The sequence below is a fragment of the Epargyreus clarus genome, unplaced genomic scaffold, assembly GCF_041222505.1.
Source record: "Epargyreus clarus isolate Ecla_fem2 unplaced genomic scaffold, WU_Ecla_fem_2.2 ptg000006l, whole genome shotgun sequence".
NCBI classification, from domain to species: Eukaryota; Metazoa; Arthropoda; class Insecta; order Lepidoptera; family Hesperiidae; genus Epargyreus; species Epargyreus clarus.
In genome coordinates this window covers 9,697,880-9,719,508 of record NW_027332214.1, presented here as the reverse complement: position 1 = coordinate 9,719,508, position 21,629 = coordinate 9,697,880, and the positions used below count along the sequence as shown (strand labels likewise).

Genomic DNA, 21,629 nt, shown 5'->3' with positions numbered 1-21,629 from the left:
CAGTCACATGTATTAATTAATTTAAATTCGGTCTCTTAATTTGAGGGTCTAGAGTTCAAAACTCAGAATACATATTTTCGAAGCTTTCGTTTCAATCTTAAGGATAATTATGTGAAAGTTCAGGGTTCGAATCCTTGTTAAAGATCTAATAATCTGCTTATTAGAAAACAATTAACTTACTTTGCCTATTCTAAACTCTATAAACCCTCAAGTCAATCTAATGACTTCATTAGGAGATAGCCCAAGCCCAACAGTGGGACAGTAATGACGAATCAAAAACTCCTTCAAAAATTAGCTACAGCGCTATCCAGCTGAACGTTAATGACTCAGTAATAAAACCACCCCGGAACTAAAACCTTTTGGAAGCCGGTTTTTTGCAAAGTTTTACTACCAACTGAGTCGTAAATTATTCGTAGACTGCACTTAAGGAAATTCTACAACTATTTTATACGTTACATATATATTATATTATTTTATATGACGGCAAGTCATTTTAAGAAAGAGGATCTCTACAATTTGTATCTAGCCTTTGCCAGAGAGTTCATAAATGTCAATCATAATATAATATGAATACAAGCGTTAAATCCCTATTTAATCCCTTAGGGTTGATTTTCTAAACACGGTTATATGTGTTTCAAATACTAAATTTCACTTAATTTTAACCCCCATATATAACTCCCATAAGGGCTGCTGCGACAGCTGCCTTAATGTATAAATAGGTCATTAATCTTTGTATAGGAGAATATTACCTTTGTACTGTCTGCCACAGGACGATCTTTGTAAATCACTAGCTGACCCGGCAAACTTTGTACCGCCTCAATATCTATTTATCAAATATATTTCATATAAAATATAGCCTATGTTACTCGTGGATAATGTAGCTTTCAAATGGTGAAAGATTTTTTTAAATCGCTCCAGTAGTTTTTGAGCGTATTCATTACAACCAAACAAACAAAGTTTTCCTCTTTATAATATTAGTATAGATAATAATCCTTAACTCTACTGTTATGGAAACATGATAGATGTGGCGGAGGTGCTCGAGGTGATCGGAGTCGAAAGACGACTAGCATTATACATATAATAATGTAATATTATATATTCATTCATTACACAAAATCATAAAAGTTCTATTACAGTAAGTCGAAACGGCAACAGAGGTATAATTAAGTATTTTAAAGCTAAATTACGAGCACACAAAATTTTATCTTAAAGTAGGATTAAAGTTTACACCACCTTTATTAATTTTTCACAATTTCCAACAAATTCAGTAAGTTGATCTGCGTTAAGCTCGATGCATGGATCAACCATAAAGCTGCAGCGTAAAAGCTCTCGCTCGCACACTCGTAAAACGAGAAGGACGGCAACTTTATAGCTTTTTATACAAAAACTTTTATTACACTCTATCCGGCCAGTCGTTATACGGAACTGCGGAGGAAATTCACACGTTCCGCTCCTTAAGGCTTTTTAATCAAATTTGAAAATGGTTATTTTCGATAAAATCTACTTAAATACTAGCAGACCCGGCAAACATTGTGTTGCCATATACATAAAAAAATGTTAAGGGTGAACAACTCTTATCATTTAGGGGTATGAAAAATAGATAGTAGCGTATTTTCAGACCTACTGAATATGCATATAAAATTTGGTGAAAATCGGTAAAGCCGTTTTGGAGGAGTACGGTAACTAACATTGTGACACGTTTTATATACTCGTATAAGATTAACAGTGCGTCGAAAAGGTTTAAAGTGGTATAATTCTTCGTCGTTCGATTTCGGAGACACTATCACACCTATATGTTAACAGGAATGTTAAGCGCTGCTGTTCTGGGTATGGTATTACACTTCTATGAGCCGTATATCTTATTTCATAGGAGGAGTAAAGAATCTATGATTCAGATAAGACTCTGATCCGATCTGGGGTCGTCGTGTACGCTAAAACTTGCCAGGATTCACAGAGCGGGTGTCCGCTCCGGAGGACTTTAGACACGCCGCGGGCTTCCGTTGCATGCAACCCACAATTTATAGTAGCGGAGATCAACTGCTTTTAGAAACATAATGCGAGCGGGCACCTGCCGCGTGTAAAGACGTCTAAAAACCGGCAGCACCACCGCCACACCTATTTCTGCCTAATAACAGCAGTGTTCAGCGATGCTGTGTTCCGTTTTGAAGGGTGTGGTAAGGGAGACATTCCAGAGGCGTTCCAGCTTAGTCCTCAGGGGTAGCGGCGCATCTATGGCCGACCTCAGGTAGGAATAAATAATCCCATCTGGGGTTGATTACAGATGTACATGCGCGGCAGTAGCCACTTACCATCAGGTGGACTGCATGGTCGCCTGCTACTCCTATATTATAAAAAAATAAAACCTTGTATACATGGAGAAACTTTGCGTGGGTTCCTGTCAGCAACTGCGGCAGCGGAGAGGATATGCCGGACTCCTACCGGCTACCCCATGGCGTTCCTCTGGACGTCCTTTGTCAGGACTGTGGCTACGCTAAACTCATCCGCGGTTTCAACGGCAACGTACTGTACCCTTACCATGAGTTTTTACGTTTTGACAAATATGACTGTTTTGGTATTTGTTTACGTATTGGCCCATACTATTTCCAAGTTCGTATATAAACCGCTAGGGGCGCTGATTGGAAATTGTATGGGCAAATACGTTAACAAATACCAAAATAGTCATATTTGTCAAAACGTAAAAACTCATGATAAGGGTACAGTATCGCGGCACCTTCCTACCACGTTTTTTATTAGCTTGGTCTATATGTATGTATGTAACGGAATCTTTGAACTCGATTTTTATCCACTTTGAACGGTCCGATTTATTAAAAATGTTGAACAATTATCAAAAACCGATGACAATACACGATTTAAATAATTTTATCGCATTCACCTGATGGTCCTCAATCAGGAAACAGGATTGACGATTTTCCTAGTGTGATTTTAGCTTAGTTTCTAATTTTTAAACTATAATTATTTTCAATAGAGTCGCGCCGCCCATACACGCCGGTTATAGCATATGCGGATACAAAGCTACATAGCCACGTAGCATATGTCGTGCTGCAGCGGTGCATGTGCTCGTAAAGCGTGCCAGAAAGGACCAAGTTTTATATCGGCAGGCGCTTTCACTGCGAAAACTTTTATTGCTGCTCGTAAATTATACGCAGACTTGTTTAGGAAATGCTCAGACACCTACGTTTTTCATGGATTTTCATGTTACAATCTGTAAATATGTTAAACATAAAAGTTTGAAATTAGTAACGTTTTTACTAAGTAGCAACGCCTGCAGTCTTGATAATAAGTAACTCCATCCATACATGTATGTAATCACCCCAGACAAGATTACATTTCCACCTTAGGTCGACCACAAATGCGTTTCTACCTCTGAAGACTAACTTGAAACGCCTCTGAAAAGTGTCTCCCCTACCACACCCTTCAAACCAGAACACAGCAATGCTTAACACTACAGTACCCTTACCATGAGTTTTTACGTTTTGACAAATATGACTGTTTTGGTATTTGTTTATTTGCCCATACAATCAGCGCCCCTAGCGGATTGTATCAGAACTATAGTGACAGTAACGTAATTATAGTGTCAGTAACGTAACATTAAATGTCTAAATTGACAAATGGCGTTTTATGTTTTGTCTCTCTTTTTTTGCGAACATGTGACGCAGACAAAAAGACTTAAGCACTTCCTTATTGTTACGTTTACTCAGTCTACTGAAGCAAACGGAACAGAATAATGGATTGAGTAAACGTAACGTAAAACTGTGGCATGTTTTGAAAACTCATGGTAAGGGTACCTACTGTTATTACGCAGAAATATGTGTGGCAGTTGTTTTCAATTGTTTTGAACATAAATTTTAGAACCATAAATTTAAAACTTGTTCATAGCCTTCTTTATGCAAAAGGTAATTTGATATAAAACGTTATTAAATATCATGTTAAGCAATTAACGCCACATTAATGTCGTCCTTACACCTATAAAGGGCAATAAAAAGTACGAAAGTTATGCTTCACTACTCTATCTATGGTATTAAGTTACTTTTGCCGCGAAACAAAATAGATTAAAAAACGTGTTTAAAAGACTTGATCCGTCTTGGTTATTATTTTCGCTTAGGATGGAACCTTTTCTGTCCCACTGTTGAGCTTAGTCTCTCCCCACAGCTGGGATTGGTGGGATTTGATCCTCCACTCAGTTGAGTTTAGGTCATAGTCCACAAAACTAACGGTAAATGCAGGTAGCTAGACATCAAATACTTTAGAGAAACCTTTATAATTATGGAAATCCCAGTAGTAGTAGTACAAATACAAGTACAAGTAGGTTCCCTCACGATATTTTGACCTTAAAGCAAGTTATATGTGTAGATACCATCTAGGTACATTAAAATTAAAGTATTTAAAAGGATTAGTGCGACAATTGTGATTTCCACTAGCAAAGAACTCTACGAAATTGAGGTACGAGTATATCAAATGAGATATAATATAAGAGCATAAATTAAATTAAGTCAACGATTAATTTAAGTAATTATTTATTTATACAATAACAAAATTAAGACTATTTTAGTGACATTATTGGCAAAGAAATATTTATTAGAGTGGTATAAGGGTTGAAATGATGAAGACATGAATGTCAGTTTGAGATCCGATTTCAGGGTTGCATATTTGATGTGAATGTGGGCATGGTGTCCGTAAGCCTTTTTAAATCACACTGCTGGGCACTGGTATACTCCATGAATATAACACACTGAAGGTGGTAGAACCCATTGTGGTTCGACTCCGGCGGCACCACCGCCACACCTATTTCTACCTAAAAACAGCAGTGTTAGGCGCTGCTGTGTTCCGGTTTGAAGGGTGTGGTAAGGGAGACAGATTTTTCCGAGGCGTTCCAGCTTAGTCCTCAGGGGTAGCGGCGCATCTGTGGCCGACCTCAGGTAGGAATATCTGATCCTATATGGGGTTGATTACAGATGTCCATGGACGGCAGTAGCCACTTACCATCAGGTGGACTGCATGCTCGTCTGCTACTCCTATATTATAAAAAAAAAACTCTGATGTAAGAAAGTACAGGGGTCAGAATGACTTCAAAGGCTATAATATAAACCATATCATAGACAATTTGAAATGTGTAGATAAACTTTATTAAAACTAAAGATAATTTTATTAGCATTTTGGTAAAAAGGTAAGATTCTTCACTTTGAATATAAAGTATATGAAAATGAATTATTAACAAAAAAGCTAAAACGTGTAAGTTATTACACCCATTCATTTTATGGAACCTATAATATGATCTTTACGAAGCAGATAGAAGATTCAAAATTCAATATTATAGGCGATATTCAATGGAAATTGCCTTAAAGTATAAATTGACACTATCTTGACATGATCGCGTTATAATTATGGTATAAAATTTATTGATGTAAAAAATGCAATTTAATATTTGCACTTTGTCATACGACCCTGTTATTAACTAGAAAACTTAAGCATGTCACACTGCGTAACTTAGTGGGGATATTCTTTTACAATTTTTAGCTATGCTTACAGAATATTACTGAAGTTTGTCTGTCTGTAATTTTAAAATAATTGATTTTTTTACTGTTGTATATGGTAGGTACTTTAAGAGGCAGTTTAAATTTTATTTTAATTGTTATTATCAAACTTTTTTTTTTCATTGCATATTTTTTATTTGTGTTTGTCTGTACTGTCTAATCATGCAAAAGGTAGAACCAATATAGATGGATCTTTTTCCTTAATAAAATATTTAGTTTTTAACTGAATTGTCTGGTTTTAAAGTAAATATATATATATAAATATATCTCAAAATTTAATATTTTATTTTCGTATTTTATTTACTTCCGAGTACAATACTATTTATAAGAAGTAAAGAAGTGTGTAGACATCTTAACACAATGTCATACCGTCTAACACCAGTTATTTTTCACAATTACTCAAAATTGTTACTTATTTCAGTATCCTCGTGTAAAATTGCATGTCGCTGACTAAGATGCAACATTTTTTTTTCTTTTATAATATAAAAGTAGCAGACGAGCATGCAGTCTATCTGATAGTAAGTGGTTACCACCGCCCATGGACATCTGTAATCAACCCCAGATAGGATTAGATATTCATACCTTAGGTCGGCCACAGATGCGCCGCTACCCCTGAGGACTAAGCTGGAACGCCTCGGAAAAGTCTGTCTCCTGTCTACACCTCTCAAAACGGAACACAGCAGCGCCTAACACTGCTGTTATTAAGCAGAAATAGGTGTGGCGGTGGTGCCGCTGGAGTCGAACCACAAAGGGTTCTACCTCAATAATCTCTAGTTTTATATTTTGTTGATTATAGTTATTAAAATATACCCAACTGCTTAAAAATATATCCTATGTTACTCCCACAATTTAGACCAATCTAACGACATCTCATATGTTAAAATCCCTTAATCCGTTTGTGCAGTAGAGCGTGCTAAAGAGTGACATATTTAATCACATACGCTCGAAAAACATAACCCTTCATAGGCGGGTAAAAAAACAAAAAAATATATTGTCATGTGTGACATAACATCAATTATTACGATTGATATTGTGAAATATGCTCTAAGGCGGTCCACACAAGTATTAATATCTGCAACGTGTGTGACATGCTGACGGCTCTTAAATCATTAATTGGACGGTGAAAACGCCTAAGTAGGCGGGTCCTTTCGACGACTCATCAATCATACTCAAAATACCTCCAGCTTTTGTCATGGCGGCAATTATTAAGACAAGCTTGTAAAAGGGACATAATGATTGTAAACGCCTATTTCCGAAACCTTTTTATCGATTTCAATGTTATTTTTGAATGTAGATTCTGGTTTAAAATATAATTTAAGTATAGCATAGCGCACAATAGCTCTTGTTATTAGGCAGAAATTGGTGTGACAGTAGTGCTTCTGCAGTTGAACTACTAAGGATTCTACCATCTTAAAATCAACCATTTTTTTTCTAAACATTATGACGATGTAGTGAGGCGCCAGTTTTGAGTTATTTTCAATATAATCCACGGTTGCAAATACATGAATTTGATACCTATTCTTTAAATTTATCATAAAAGCAAGTAATTAAAACATGCTACTTTCTATACAACGTTTAAATAGTCCCCGAGTACAATCAAATAGACGCGAGCACGAGTAATTACTCGTAGAATAATTGGGTGTATTCGGTACTAGCAGTGATAGCCTAGTGGTTAAGAAACTCGGCCTCTCGATCGAGGGGTCCAAGGTTCAATTCACAGGCATCTCTGATTTTCAAAAATTATGTGCGTATTAGAAATTAGGTAATTATCACTTGCTTAAACCGTGTAGGAAAACATCGTGAGGAAACCTACATACCTGAGAGATTATAAAAAAATCTCAAAGGTATGTCAAGTCTACCAATACGCACTTGGGCAGCGCGGTGGACTATGGCCTAATCCTTCTCATTATGAGAGGAGACCCGTGCCCAGTAGTGAGACAGTAATGGGTTGATGATGATGATGATGAAAATCAACCATTTGTTTCTAAACATTATGACGATGTAGTGAGGCGCCAGTTTTCAGTTATTTTCAATATAATCCATGGTTGCAAATACATTAATTTGATTTTTGATTTGCTTGTACTATATTATTCGGTACTATGATGCTCGTACGTTTTATGCATTTGCGCTGAGTTCACATACTCGTCAAGTTCGGCAAGTTATTCGCTATTATCTAAATGTTACTCGTCATATTTAATATGATTCGAAAGAAACAGTGTTGAAACGTTCACGCGATCCATATCGTTGTATCGATAATTATGATTGCTAATGAGACTCTCATTTTCTTTACAATACGTTCTGTTCTTGTTAATAAGAACTTGTCTAAACTAACGCGTATTAATAGTACGTTATATATTACATTACATTTAATATATTTCTGTTTCAGTAACACTCAATATAAAAAGTTTTACGGATAGAAGAATTCTCAGTGCTTCCATTGTAGAAGAACCATTGCCATACCTATTTCTGTCTTACATTAATAGCGGAGTTTTGCTCAGCTGTGTTCTTATTTACAGGAATTAAAGCAAAGATACTTATACGAAGGAAGAAGAACATTAAAGCGCTTTCCGCTCAGAATACGCTGTAGTTTAACCGCAGCTTTCGTGTTATCAACCGTCATTATAAATCACTCATTATGTTTTCCAGTTTTCACAAAACATAGTAATGATTGACACTACGTGCGTACATGCGAACATTTGAATATAATGATTGAGGAACTGGGTGTAAAATTAAATTGTTCCATGCTTATAAAGTATCACTATATTACAGTATTACTATAGTAATTAAAATTAAAAATGAAAAGCAGAATTAAGCCGCCAGGGTTAGATCAAATTTTCCACCCACCGGGAACGTCGTCGGGTCGTCGGGAACCGGGTCGTCGACAGTAAAAGTCTACAGTCTTCTTATACGAAGAAGTACGAGTATAAAGCAGATAGTAAAAAAAAATGTGAGCCGTCACGGGACGCCTGGCAGATGTGAAACATCGACATTATTTTGTAAAAGTAATATGCAGAAAAAAACATGTTGTGATAGAAACTAAATATGTCATAATGATAAAATAAAATATTACGATTTTTTTCCAGATAACGATGACTATTTATTGAATTCGATTGCACATGGCGACGCGTCGCCACACCGTACATACTACTGCATATAGACTGTATATATATATATACCATCGTATAGCGTGGCGACGCGTCGCTACGGCATGCGTCGCCACGCCAGAAATCGGTTTTACGTGCGGCTATAGATGTTTCACATCAATAGTGTGTTCAAAAAAGCATCAGGTTGTCCAGTAATAAAATTTTGCCGCCCCTTATACTGCCGGTCGAACGCAATTGAAATATGCCGACCGAAATAGGTCGATGTAAAAAAACATCCCATATAAACGTGTAAGATACAAAAGAGCTGTAATATTTGAAATTTTGCCGTCCCCCAAAAAGTTCCATTCGGAACGAAGTGCACTTTTTATTTAATCTGTTTTAATACAATTGTATCTCAGCAGTCGCCTGTATGACGGATTAAAGAGCAGGATTTGCAAAATATTGTGTACAAAAAACGTCGACGGAAAAACAAAGTTGTCCTACAATGCAAATTTGCCGCCTCTAACAGTACCGCCTGAACTCTAGCTCGCCGCTCGAAATGGGGTACCACAAAATGTCATCCTGTACGAAATATTATCAATGTATCTCAATGTCAATACAGTAGTACATTTGTTTCAATATAGGATTACGTCTGTTATAAACGGTTGTAAGTCAGTTGTTACCTGTCGCGGCGCGGCACACCGCTACAAGTGCGCGGGCGGCGGCGAGCGGCGCGCGAGCGGCAGCGGCAGCAGGTGCGGCGCGTACTCCGGCGCGAGCACGTACCGCGACGTGCAGCACACGTTGTACGAGCCCTTGCGCGCCTGCTCCAGCAGCGAGCACAGCGACTGCTCGTACAGCTGCCACTGGTGGATCGCCCAGCGTGCTGTGAACATACGATTTTTTTTTATAAGTAACAGCAAACGAGTATACAGCTAATACTCCGCGTGTTCAAGTTTGTCTCCCTAACCATTCTTATAGTACAAGGGCTGAACAAAGGCTTAGGCCAAGAATAAAATCTATTTCAATAATAAATTCGCAAATCTTCGTTACTTACAATTGCCTGCAGCAAGCATACCAGAAGAAGATTACATAAGCCTCAAGTCGCATTTATTTACATATTATAATAATTTGCTTCTTTAATATATCAAGGACGTTATGAAATAAATGCTGAGAGAGACCCGTTGACATTTTTTCAAACAAATATCGCATGATAAAACCTAAGATAATTTTATTTAAATTAATCCCAGATTGCTTTTTGTTTCATCAAAACCAAATTGAAACTCATCACGTAGGAACTTGTAAGCTCACCTATTTTGGACTGTGGAGCTACTCTTTCGAGTACCTACTTTTTATAACTATAATTTACTAACACAAGCGTCTCGATAAATGCACAAGAATACGTTTTTGTTCCGCCGTCGAAACATGGTTGCTTATCGACCACAAATTGATCTCCGTTTAAATTTCAATCACATCTTCATATAAAAAGTTGCAGTCAAGGGTGCGTCGTTTTACCATTAACCCTCTTTAAATTCAACTTTAAATATCATTATCATAGGGTGCGTTTTACATTTTAGTGTTTCATATTCTTTACATGATATTATGGCAAGAAGCCAAAATTGCAATATAGTATTCAACGCCATTTTTGGGCAATACAATGCTTATAATCGTACTAGTTGCTTCGATACTAATATTAATGCAGAGATTGTTTGTTTGAATGCTTTAATTAAGTATTTAGATTTAAAAAAACATGTACCAAATTTTTATTTTTTAAATATTTATAGCATTTGTTTTCATAATTCACAGTAGTTTTCTTCTTAGTTGTATTTGTAATAGTATTATTTGTACACCCCCTTAAACATGGCGCCCTAAGTGTGAGTACAATTTTGCCGTCCTAGATATAGCTCGCAGTTAAACAAGGTCGGCAATATAGGAAATCTTGCCCCCCCGTTCCATATACAATACATGGACGTAGGCTGGATCCTAAATCAAAATGCCAAACGTTTTATGCTATAATTTGTTAAAATAGTAAAACCGGAATAGAAATAATGCAATTATAATTATCTAATTAAATTAATTCTTTATACTGCTTTTAAACTGTACATACAATTCATTTGATTAGTAATTTCATTGCTTTGCATATTTTAATCTTTAATGTTGTAGTAATCGAATTAACGTTTGATTGTTTTTATTAGAATAATTCTATTATTTTTTTTAAATCTTGAATAATTCTACTACTTATTTTTTAATTTTGATCTTCAATTTAAATTTATTATTTCTAATTTGAAGTTTTCTACTTTAAATGCTTAAATTTAGGTTTTTTAGTTTCAATTTATAATTATAATTTTTTATTATTTCGAATAAACATTAAACCTTCACTCTTTCGCACTTATATAACCACAACATATTCCATTTTTTATTATATGTATACGAAATTTTGTTCCGAAAAAAATCAAAAAATGGAAAGGAAAGTCAGGACTCCAAACCAGTTCTCCAGGCGACACGTGTAGTATCATTCCACACACATTTACTATGCAACCGGAGTAATTTCATATATAAAGACGGATATCAATAATCTATTTCGGTTCTATCATTTCGCATGCCATTGGTACACGTGTATCTGTATGGCAAGATGCCAGCCTATTTAAGATCAAGATTGCATCTAAAAATTAAATTGCAACAATCAATTTTGTTCACTTAGTACGTGACGCAAGGTAATACTTATTTTTAGTACGGTAATGTTACTTAGACCATAAAAGGAGTGATTGAAATGGGGCTTCTCTATGAGTAGGACTGAAGGAGTCTACAAATTGTAATAGGCTAGATTTTTTACATTTGTTAAAGTAAGAAACGAGCATGCAGACATCTGATAGTAAGTGGCTACTGCCGTCCTTGAACATCTGTAATCAACCCCGGATAAGATAAGAATGTTTCCTGAGGTTGGTCACAGACGTGTTGCTAACCCTGATGACTAAGTTAGAACAATTCAGATGAATATGTCTCCCTTACCACACACTACAAACCAGAACACAGCAGCGCTGAACACTGCTGACATAAGACAGATATAGGCGTGGCAGTGGTGTCGCCGGAATCGAACCAAAAAGTTTTTTTTTTATATTTAACCTAACGATAAGGCAGACGGGCTACTTGATGGAAAGCAGTCACCGTGGCTTATGGACATTTGCAACACCAGAGGAGTCGCCAATGCATCGCCGGCTTTGAAGGAGAGTTCTTTTTACACCCCTCTTGAAGAGCCCCATGTCATAGTCCTGAGGGAATACCTGAGGAGGAAGTTCATTCCACATTCTACCACTCGCGTGGACTATGGCCTTAACCAAAGCAAAATACGAATTCTGAAGCATCCAGAGAAATAGTAAAAGATTAACGATGACACGGCAATTAGAAACTAATTGGTGATAATATAAATCATTTACTTAAACGTTAACTGAATAAATTAGTGTTGAAATATGCATCGGATAACATTTGTGCCGCGCGTTGAATTAATTTACAACACTTGTAATAGTAACACTTGTAATCTAGTTTATTACACACAAATCACGCACACACACGCAGACACATCTACATGGAACATGGAAATATATATGTACAATTTAATGAGACACTGATGACGGTCTCATAGGTATGCATTGTGAACCTTGAGGACTAAATAAAGCGAATGTGTTTCTCCCTTACCACACTCTCAAAATTAGAATACAGTGAAGCTTAACATGGTTTTATAGAGAAGAAGTAGGTATGATGGTGGTGCCTTCATCAACTCTGGATGATTTTGCATTTTGCATGCAGGTCTGAGGCAAGAGTGGGAGCTCGAACCGTCCAGTAAGCGACCCCGGGAAGGTGGCGGTATGAGTGGTCGCATACCATCGTAAACACTACATGGTGTGGGAGGAGCGAAAACTGTTCCCCCAGGGTAGAGCCCGATCGGGGCATCGCGCTTGGAGGACTCCGCTTGCGTTCCGTCGGAGATCCCGGAGTTCTCCAACAAGCGTTGAGGACGGCCACCGGGGGGTTTTAGTGCGGTAAAAATCCCACATAACCCGGCGTCGCTCCCACGTCGTCGGGTACCTTTTGAAGGTTTCCCCCTCGAAAAAAAGGCCTGATGCTAAGTGGCCACTGCTACCCATGGAAACTACTGGAAATTTGTAATGATAGCCAGATAAGATGAGAATCTTACATGATGAGTCCATGAGAGCCACAGATGAGACACATTTAGTGACTTGGTTGGACAACCAAGAAAAATACGTACCCTTACCACATCCACACCGTAATACTTAGTGCTTTAATTCATAAACATTTATTTTCAATAGTCTTCAAAACTTACATAAATCTCGTCTGTGATGTTATTAACCTGGGGACTAAATTAGAACGCTTTCGCATAAATCTCACCTTTCAAACTGAAATAGGACTGCAATTAACGACTTAAATAGATATAATGGTAGTGTAGTAGTCCTTTTAAACAAACATCGCAAAATTTGTTTAATTTAATATGTGACGGGATGTCATTGATTTTTTTATTCATTAAAATGTCATTGATTTCTAAGAGCATTTTAAAATGGATTTAGATTTTGTAGGCAAGTGATAATAATTTTATATTTTGTATTTTATATTAGTGGCTACTGCCGCCCATGGACATCTGTAATCAACCCCAGATAGGATTAGATATTCCTACCTGAGGTCGGCCACAGATGCGCCGCTACCCCTGAGGACTAAGCTGGAACGCCTCGGAAAAGTCTGTCTCCCTTACCACATCCTTCAAACCGGAACACAGCAGCGCCTAACACTGCTGTTATAAGTAGAAATAGGTGTGGCGGTGGTACCGCCGGAGTCGAACCACAAAGGGTTCTACCACCTGCAAACATAGCTACATACCATAATACATAATACATAACTACATACCTACATAATACATAACTTTTAAAAGTTAGAGGTGGAGCCTGGACATGAAGTTGGGACTCCCTGATTGAGACACAGATTTTCTAACCACTACGTTATAACTGCTTGTTCCGAAGCGTGGAAGCTTGCGAAAGCTACTAACGGTCAAAACAAAATCCCCGATCGCGTCCAACATTACTCAACTACTCACAATCTATCCGAACCTCAGTACACCTCTAACATTCTATCAACACGTAATACTTATCATCAACCCATTATCGTCCCACTGCTGGGCACGGGTCTCCTCTCAGAATGAGAAGGATTAAGCCATAGTCCATCGCGCCGGCCAAGTGCGTTGGTATATTGGTTGGTGTATTGGTAGACTTCACAAACCTTTAATTTTTTTATAAATCTCTCAGGTATGCAGGTTTCCTCATGATGTTTTCCTTCACCGTTTAAGCAAGTGATAATTAATTTCTAATACGCACATAACATTGAAAAATCAGAGGTGCCTGGGATTTGAACCTCGAACCCCTCGATCGAGAGGCTGAGTTTCTTAAACCACTAGGCTGCATATCAATCAAATATCTCACCTCGCCAACCGCTAGCAAAAACCGCCAAATCTCGTAACTTACATCTACCATATCAGATAACTAACGATGGAGTCATAAAAATACTCTCAGATGCGTTTAGCACTTTTTAGGTGGTAGAATGCCGACACATTCACGCATGCCTAATAAGTAGTGGTTGTGGTTAAAATTAATCCTACTTTTTGTTATTAACGGTGAGAATTTCCATTTTAAGTGGATCATATACATTTTAAGCGAATGCGATAAAAATGCAATTCATCTGATGAGATGTGAAAATTGCCGTAGAAATTTATAGCAACTTCAAAAAGACTGGAGCTCTACTCAAAAAAAACTCAGTTGCTAAGGACCCCCTAAAGACTAAGAAGGCCTTGTATCGGTGTACTACACCTCACACTTTAAACTAAAATAACTGTATACTAATACTATTTTACAGAAAAGAAATGCAACAGAAGACAGAACCAGGTATGGTGATAATTTTGACACAGTTTAACCACACGTTTCCGCCACCTTACATTAAATTTTATATTTTAATCTTATTAGCTCTTACTGCTAAAATATATTGGTTTTAAAGTTAAAAAATAATTTCAAATTCTTTAAAATTATTTTTACTGATTTTTGACAGACATTACAAAGCCTGTGACTATACATTTTTGTTTCACACGCTTTTTACTAACCTTTACTTGAGCCGCCAAAGTACCTTACGACTATCATTTAGCCGTTTAAATGCTCGACATTGAGACCATAAACAGCAAGTGTCGTATAGGCTATTATGGGGAGCGTAAAAACTAAATAGGCACTTCCCAAGCTAATATGAGCAATCCGTCAATTTGTTCAGCACGTGGCGATTCTGAATGATAGGAAAAGTTTGCTTAGAGTATGGAAAACTGTTTAAGACTATGCTATGCTGTGTATGTGTACAATGTACATGCTTGTTTAAAATGCTTATTTATTGGTTATATTAAAAATTAGAACGTACGTACGTCGTACGAACGTAGAAAATATTTTATTAATATTATTTTTGAACTTATGCTTCTTTTAACGTCTATCACTTTTCATAGACGTAAAAAGAGGTAAGAAGAAACAGAACGAAACGAACAGAGTCTATCACTTTTGTCTATCAATCATTTGCTCATTTAAAATGTGTTTTGTTCAAATATATTTTAATAAGATACTACGAAGTAACTTCTTACTTGCATAAAGTAGTACATACACGATTTATAGCAAACTTATCTCACGTTCTGCTATTTCTATCCGACAAAAATATTAAATTTTTCGATAGTAAATACCAGCACAGATTAATAAATAGTTACTACTAGTGACGGTAAAGAATATGATAGTTTAGTGGACAAATCGTTTAATATCCGATCGAAACGGATATCAGACCCACCGGACTAGAATCCGTAACTTCAACCGAAACTACGAATAAACCCTACAGTTTTCTTATCACATCGAATCAACAGGACAAAGCGTTTAACGTCCGTCCGGAACAAACAACAAACACAACGGACAATAACTAGAATCCGTAACTTCGACCGAAACTACAAATTAAACCCTACAGTTTACTTATCACATCGAAACAAAAGGACGAATCGTTTAATGTCCGTCCGGAACAGACAACAAACCCAACGGACAATAACTAGAATCCGTAACTTCGACCGAAACTACGAATTAAACCCTACAGTTTACTTATCACATCGAAACAAAAGGACGAATCGTTTAATGTCCGTCCGGAACAGACAACAAACCCAACGGACAATAACTAGAATCCGTAACTTCGACCGAAACTACGAATTAAACCCTACAGTTTACTTATCACATCGAAGCAAAAGTCGTGCACCATCGATCGCGAAAAACAGTTTTCTCATAACTCAACAATGTAAGCTCAGTTGCAACATGCCGATTACCATAAACACCACTCATAAACAAAATCGGCCACTGAGGAGATAATAAGCTGACCGACTCTATAATTTACTCTCGATCGTTCCCCAAATCATACGACGGTGAAATAAAAATCCAATTTAATTCCCTTTTCTCATTCAGGTGTCAATTTATGTCTGTATTAACCACAGAGTTGATAATATGTAGAAATGTCATTCGTTTTTATAAACATCAGTTTCGAGAGTCTACGCTATTAATTGTGATTTAATGTATTTTATATATGGATTGCATTTTCCAATATCCATATACGAGTACGTATTATTTTAATAAAATTTAGTAAATTATTTTGTATTTCGCAACTTGTAAAAATATGGAAAGAGCGCTAACTACCCTACAAAACCTTCAGTGGGTATTGTAGCCTGAGCAGTGCTAACTTTTTCATAAGGCAGTTATTATTATATGGGCTAGATGCAGAGTAAAAGTACTTTGCGCATAAATAGTAAAGTACTTATAGAGTAAAAATAGAATCTCATAGCTATTCATAAGGACTACATCAAAATACTTTTCATTAATACTTTACAGAATAGTTACAACACAAAATTACAAGAGGACGAGCCACAAAAAAGAGTACAATCACGTACAATTCCATGAGAATCATTGTAACGCAGAATTAGAAGAGGATTATCCACAAAAAGGGGCCCCACCTACGGTAACTTGTTAGGTTTAGCAATGTCACTATAAAATCACTTACTTATGGAGTAGATAGTAGAAGTACTCGTTAGCACTACGTCGAACACCGTACATTAAAATGAACAGAATAGTTACAACGCAACATTACACGAGCCACAAAAAAGAGTATCAATTAGAAGAGGATTAACCACAAAAAGGGGCCCCACCTACAGCAACTCGTCAGGTTTAGCAATGCCACTAAGAAATCAGAGGAATGCACGCGCCTACACGCCATTTCTAGTTATAACTAGTTCTGTGGTATTACTAGCGGGTTTCTTCGCTGTTATTGGGAATGTATTATTTACGAGATATCGTGTCCTTTGTACGCAACTTTGTTGTATCTGTTATTAGCCCGGCGATTTGGTTAAATCACTTAAATCAGTTAATTTCCGCGGTGAAACGAAATGGAATTAAACAATTTAATTATTCCCTCCGGACTCTACGATTGCTGTATTGATATAAATATTTGTAGAAGTGTTTCTTTTATAGTTGTAACAATCATATACTAGATATAGAACTGTAGAATAATATGTAGAAAAACATGTTATTTCATGAGATTATGAGTTTTTATAAACTTTTTGGCCCGGTGGTCAATATTCGACAATAATTATTAATATTACTTATACATAAATTAAAGCTTTGTTTTTATCTTAACTTATTAATATAGTGCATTATGGAAAAATGGAAGAAAGTATCTGTGATTCAACTCCGGAGACAACAACCTGTTTCTGCCTTTTAACTATAAACTCTACATGTAATGAAACTAACTAGTAACCTAACTTCTTATTTATTTTTAAATAAATAAATAAAATAATTATTAGTCATAACACAATATAAAACTATTTTTATAACGTTTTATAAGATTTCAATAAAAAATAACCCTACAACAATTGGCACTCGCTTCATAAGTGTGACGTCACTTTAGACTACTCAAATTAATTACCAACGAAAACGCACCGCCCTTCAAATTGCAATGCGATCATTAATTACTAACTTTGCACCGCGGCTCCGCCCGCTATTGGAATTTAACGCCTATTGGCGCTACTGATCAGAGTTCGACTCGTACAATGGCACCACCGTCACACCTATTTTTACCGTGTAGTAACAGTTAGGGCCAGCGCTCACTGTTAGGACGGCACGGTAGGGGATTTTATCCGACGAATAGAATTAAAAGTAAAACTTTGAAACTATACGAAAATAAACTGATTGATTTTATTATGTTTAAATTACAAAATATCATATCACTCTCAATTAACAGACATAGATAGATTAGAATATAATTAACTAGAGATTGTCTTTTAAATATTTATTTCTTGTCTTTTAAATTTCCGTACTTCGTATTTCTTACATTTTTTCATAATTAACCTAGTTTTCACGAAGGAATTGCAATCGCAAGTATTTCAAGCCAAAGGTAAAACAGTGTTTAATAAAAAGAAGATTAATTAGTGTAGTGTACTTAAATCTTTCCGATACTCTATATAATTAACCTTGTCATCTTGTATACCACGGGACATACAAAAGTAAAAGCTAACAATATTCCAGCTCGATCCACTTGCAATCAGTAAACGCAAGCCTGTGTATCACACTCAGTAGGTGTAAAGTTGACAGTCTATTTCCGAATGCAAATAATTTTATCGGCGTTATTATCAACAAAACAAGGAAGCGAACGCCATAAACTGTCGGGCAAATAGCAACAAGTGCGCTACAATGTCGCCGGGCGATGCATATTTAAATCTAACGTAACGCATATCGAACGTCTATTTTTATTACCTTACACACACAAACACATCTTAATTATTATGTAACTAGAATATTTAGCTTAATAGACATAGAACGTACAATAAGACGATAGAAAAGTGGAGTTACGCTCTTTTGTGAAATCTAATTGCACGTCGCGTGTGTGCAGTCATATCAATGATGCCAACTTTAGTATTGTACGTACCGACCACGCGCCAGACTATCTATATGTAGACTGACATCAATGCATACGTTTCAAGTACTAACCAGTTTTGATAGAGCCGTCTAAATGCAATTCCTCCCCCTCTGCTAACCGGTTACATTCTTAGCGAAGGGGGCGTCGTGGATCTACGAAAACTGGACGTGTCACCCAGATAGAATATGTTAAAGCAATACTGATACCGTTTTATTACAGCGAGATTAATTGCGTTGTGATATTTAACTTCCGTTTCAATTATTCATTGGATACTTATAGACACTTGGTATGTAGAAACTTCGATTGTGATGCGAGACTATTGTTACTGACACTTTGTTTTCAAGTACTTGCTAAATGCTGTCAATGCGGTGTTAATACCGCGTTTTGCTCAATGTCATGCAAATATCTGCATAATCTACATATAAATGTAAAGTTGAAGTGTCTAGCTAGTCGGAGTTCACAATTCGAACGGCTTTTTAGATAAAAACAATTTAAAATGGTTCTGGAGAGTCACAGACTCTGTCTGGAGTCATGACACTTCATACGATTTCGTCTCTTCTTCTTAAATGTATTTGTTTTTAAAGATTTGAGAAGCAAAATTAACAATCTACCTGATGGAAAGTGGTATCTGCCGCTTATGGACTTTTGGCACCACCGCTATATAGAACATGTTCTACCTGAAGCCGGTCATAGTCACTCCAAGGATTTAAAGGATCGCCACATATGTATGTCAGCCGGCATCTACATGTTTCCAACAAATAACTTCTTCATGCTAGAAAATAGCTGGTGCGAAGCTGTTGGTACTCCCGCAGTCGTAACATACTGGCTCATTATGCAAGTATATATTTGTTAAGCCTACGGAAACACTTACAAACGTCCATTTATTAATCCAATATTTTTATACCATTACTGTATTTTTACTACTTAAATTTTTACCCGACTACGGAGGGTAATGTCTTTTATGTAAATGCATGTATGTCTCATTCTTTGCCACGTCCTGTAGCTCATACGGCTTGACAGATTTTAACATATGATTTTTTTGGACTCTACTAAATTGTTGGCGTAATATATGCTTAATTTTGAAACAGTTAGTTTTTTGTGGTCTTATAATAATTCTGTAGTTATTACGAGTATTACATTAAATTCTTTTTTTTCTTATCGCAGACACATCTTTATTTCATTAATTTTTATTTATTATTACACGAAGAACAAACCAGAAAACATTACCAAAGAGTTTAGTAACCTATGACAATACTTTTTCGATCATCATAGATTACTACTATTTATTACTTAAACGAAGATTATAATATTTACTTATTTTCAAAAATATTTATTTAGCAATATATTTTGCTTGTCTTTAAATGAAAAGCCCTCACATAATACCCATAAATATTTAGCTCTAGTAAGCGAGTTTCCTATTTTCACCAAAATGGAAACTAGTTTGCCAAGATACAATACACTTGAACAGTTAATAGAATTATCTATAACATAAGATACTGTTGATAAGCCTTAAGTTGTTTTATCTATCATGTAATCTAGTGAGGCCTTAGTCTGGCTAGGACAACTAGAGTTATATAACATTAATAAGAGGTTTGTGGTCCTCATTATTGAAGTGAAAACTTGTTTAGCGGCGTTGTGGACATTTGTGATGGGTAAAAAATTTTAAAAACGCCTGACCTGATCCAAAATTCGTAAGATTTTTAATGTAATATAAATTGTCGTGTTTGTATGTATCTACGATAGCGCATAATAAGTGATAATACTTTTATACCAGTAATTAAAGCAATTATTCCCTAACCATTTCAAAATATTAAAAATGCACGTTAGTATTCCATTTTTCACTTCTGCCGGCACTCCGCAAGTGCAACCCATTGATTTTTATTTCTTTATAGTATCTACAACTAGCTTTTGTCTACGTCTTCGCCCGTGTAGATTTTTATAACACGGTAAAAATTATCCTATGTGTTAATCTAGGTCATAGTCTATGTATATGGCAAATTTCATAAAAATTGGATCAGTTGTATTTGTGTGAAAGAGTATACATCCATCCATCCTCACTTCCGTATTTGTATTATTAATAAGATGATAAGAAATATTATTGTATATTATGGTTTCTAAAATGTATTCAATAAAGTTTTGTTTTCTAAACCTCAAACTTTCAAACGATCAAACTTTAAACCTTTAACTAAGATATGCTCGTTCCAGTATTTTTAAACGAAGACATAAAATTTGTCAATCGTTTCAAGAAGTCATTAGTTTGGTTAATTATCCTATTATAGCGATGGGGGGCATTCCATCTTAGTACTGACGATTCCTGTTAGTTGAAAAACCGGGCGTTGGTAACAAGAAAACTGTATATGGAAAACATTTGGCCAACCGGTTAGTTTATCTATAAATCTATACTATAATCTATCTTATCTAATATCTCCAATAACGTTCGTTACTAATAATCGATCTATCCAATGTCTATGACTTTCCAATGCATATAACAATTTCAGCCTACTAAAAATTTCAATCTTCGGTCATTTTTACGCAAAAATTGTTTAATGAAATATTATAAACTAGCTTTACCCGCGGCTTCATGCTCGTCTGCTACTCCTATATTATAAAAAATGGAATTATATAATTTGGAAGTTAGAATTGCAACTCTTACCGTTAAGTGACTAAAATGTTGGTAAAACGATATGTCCGATTCAAACCCAGACCTCCGGCGTAGGAGGCCTAATTTGTTACTGAGTTGGTGGATTTACTGCTACATGTTTATCGGTATCGTAACTTACATATTTCGACAGATTTACGGTAAGTAAAGACAAAGCTGAGGTCATGCGATAAATTCAGCCTGGGTGGCGTAACATCATACCGGTTCGGGTTCGATCCCTGGTCAAGCACACATTAGAATAATGAATTTACTTCCTAACCTGAAAATGTAAGATAGCCGAACTCTTCGAGGTTCAATTCCGGGAGAAGCAACGAA

The 21,629-nt window shown here is 36.1% G+C and overlaps 1 protein-coding gene across 2 annotated transcripts in view; it reads right to left on the bottom strand.

The window, feature by feature from the left end:
- The window catches only part of dsx (transcription factor doublesex), a 233,315-nt gene that overhangs the window by 59,482 nt on the left and 152,204 nt on the right, over positions 1-21,629 (bottom strand). The window contains exon 3 of one of the 2 annotated variants that reach the window (XM_073074010.1): positions 9,319-9,521. In XM_073074010.1, coding sequence (XP_072930111.1) covers positions 9,340-9,521 — 182 coding nt within the window. In that variant the 3' untranslated portion in view covers positions 9,319-9,339. Of the gene's footprint in view, positions 1-9,318; positions 9,522-21,629 lie in introns of those variants that run through there. The other variant, XR_012102313.1, reaches the window with a different exon arrangement.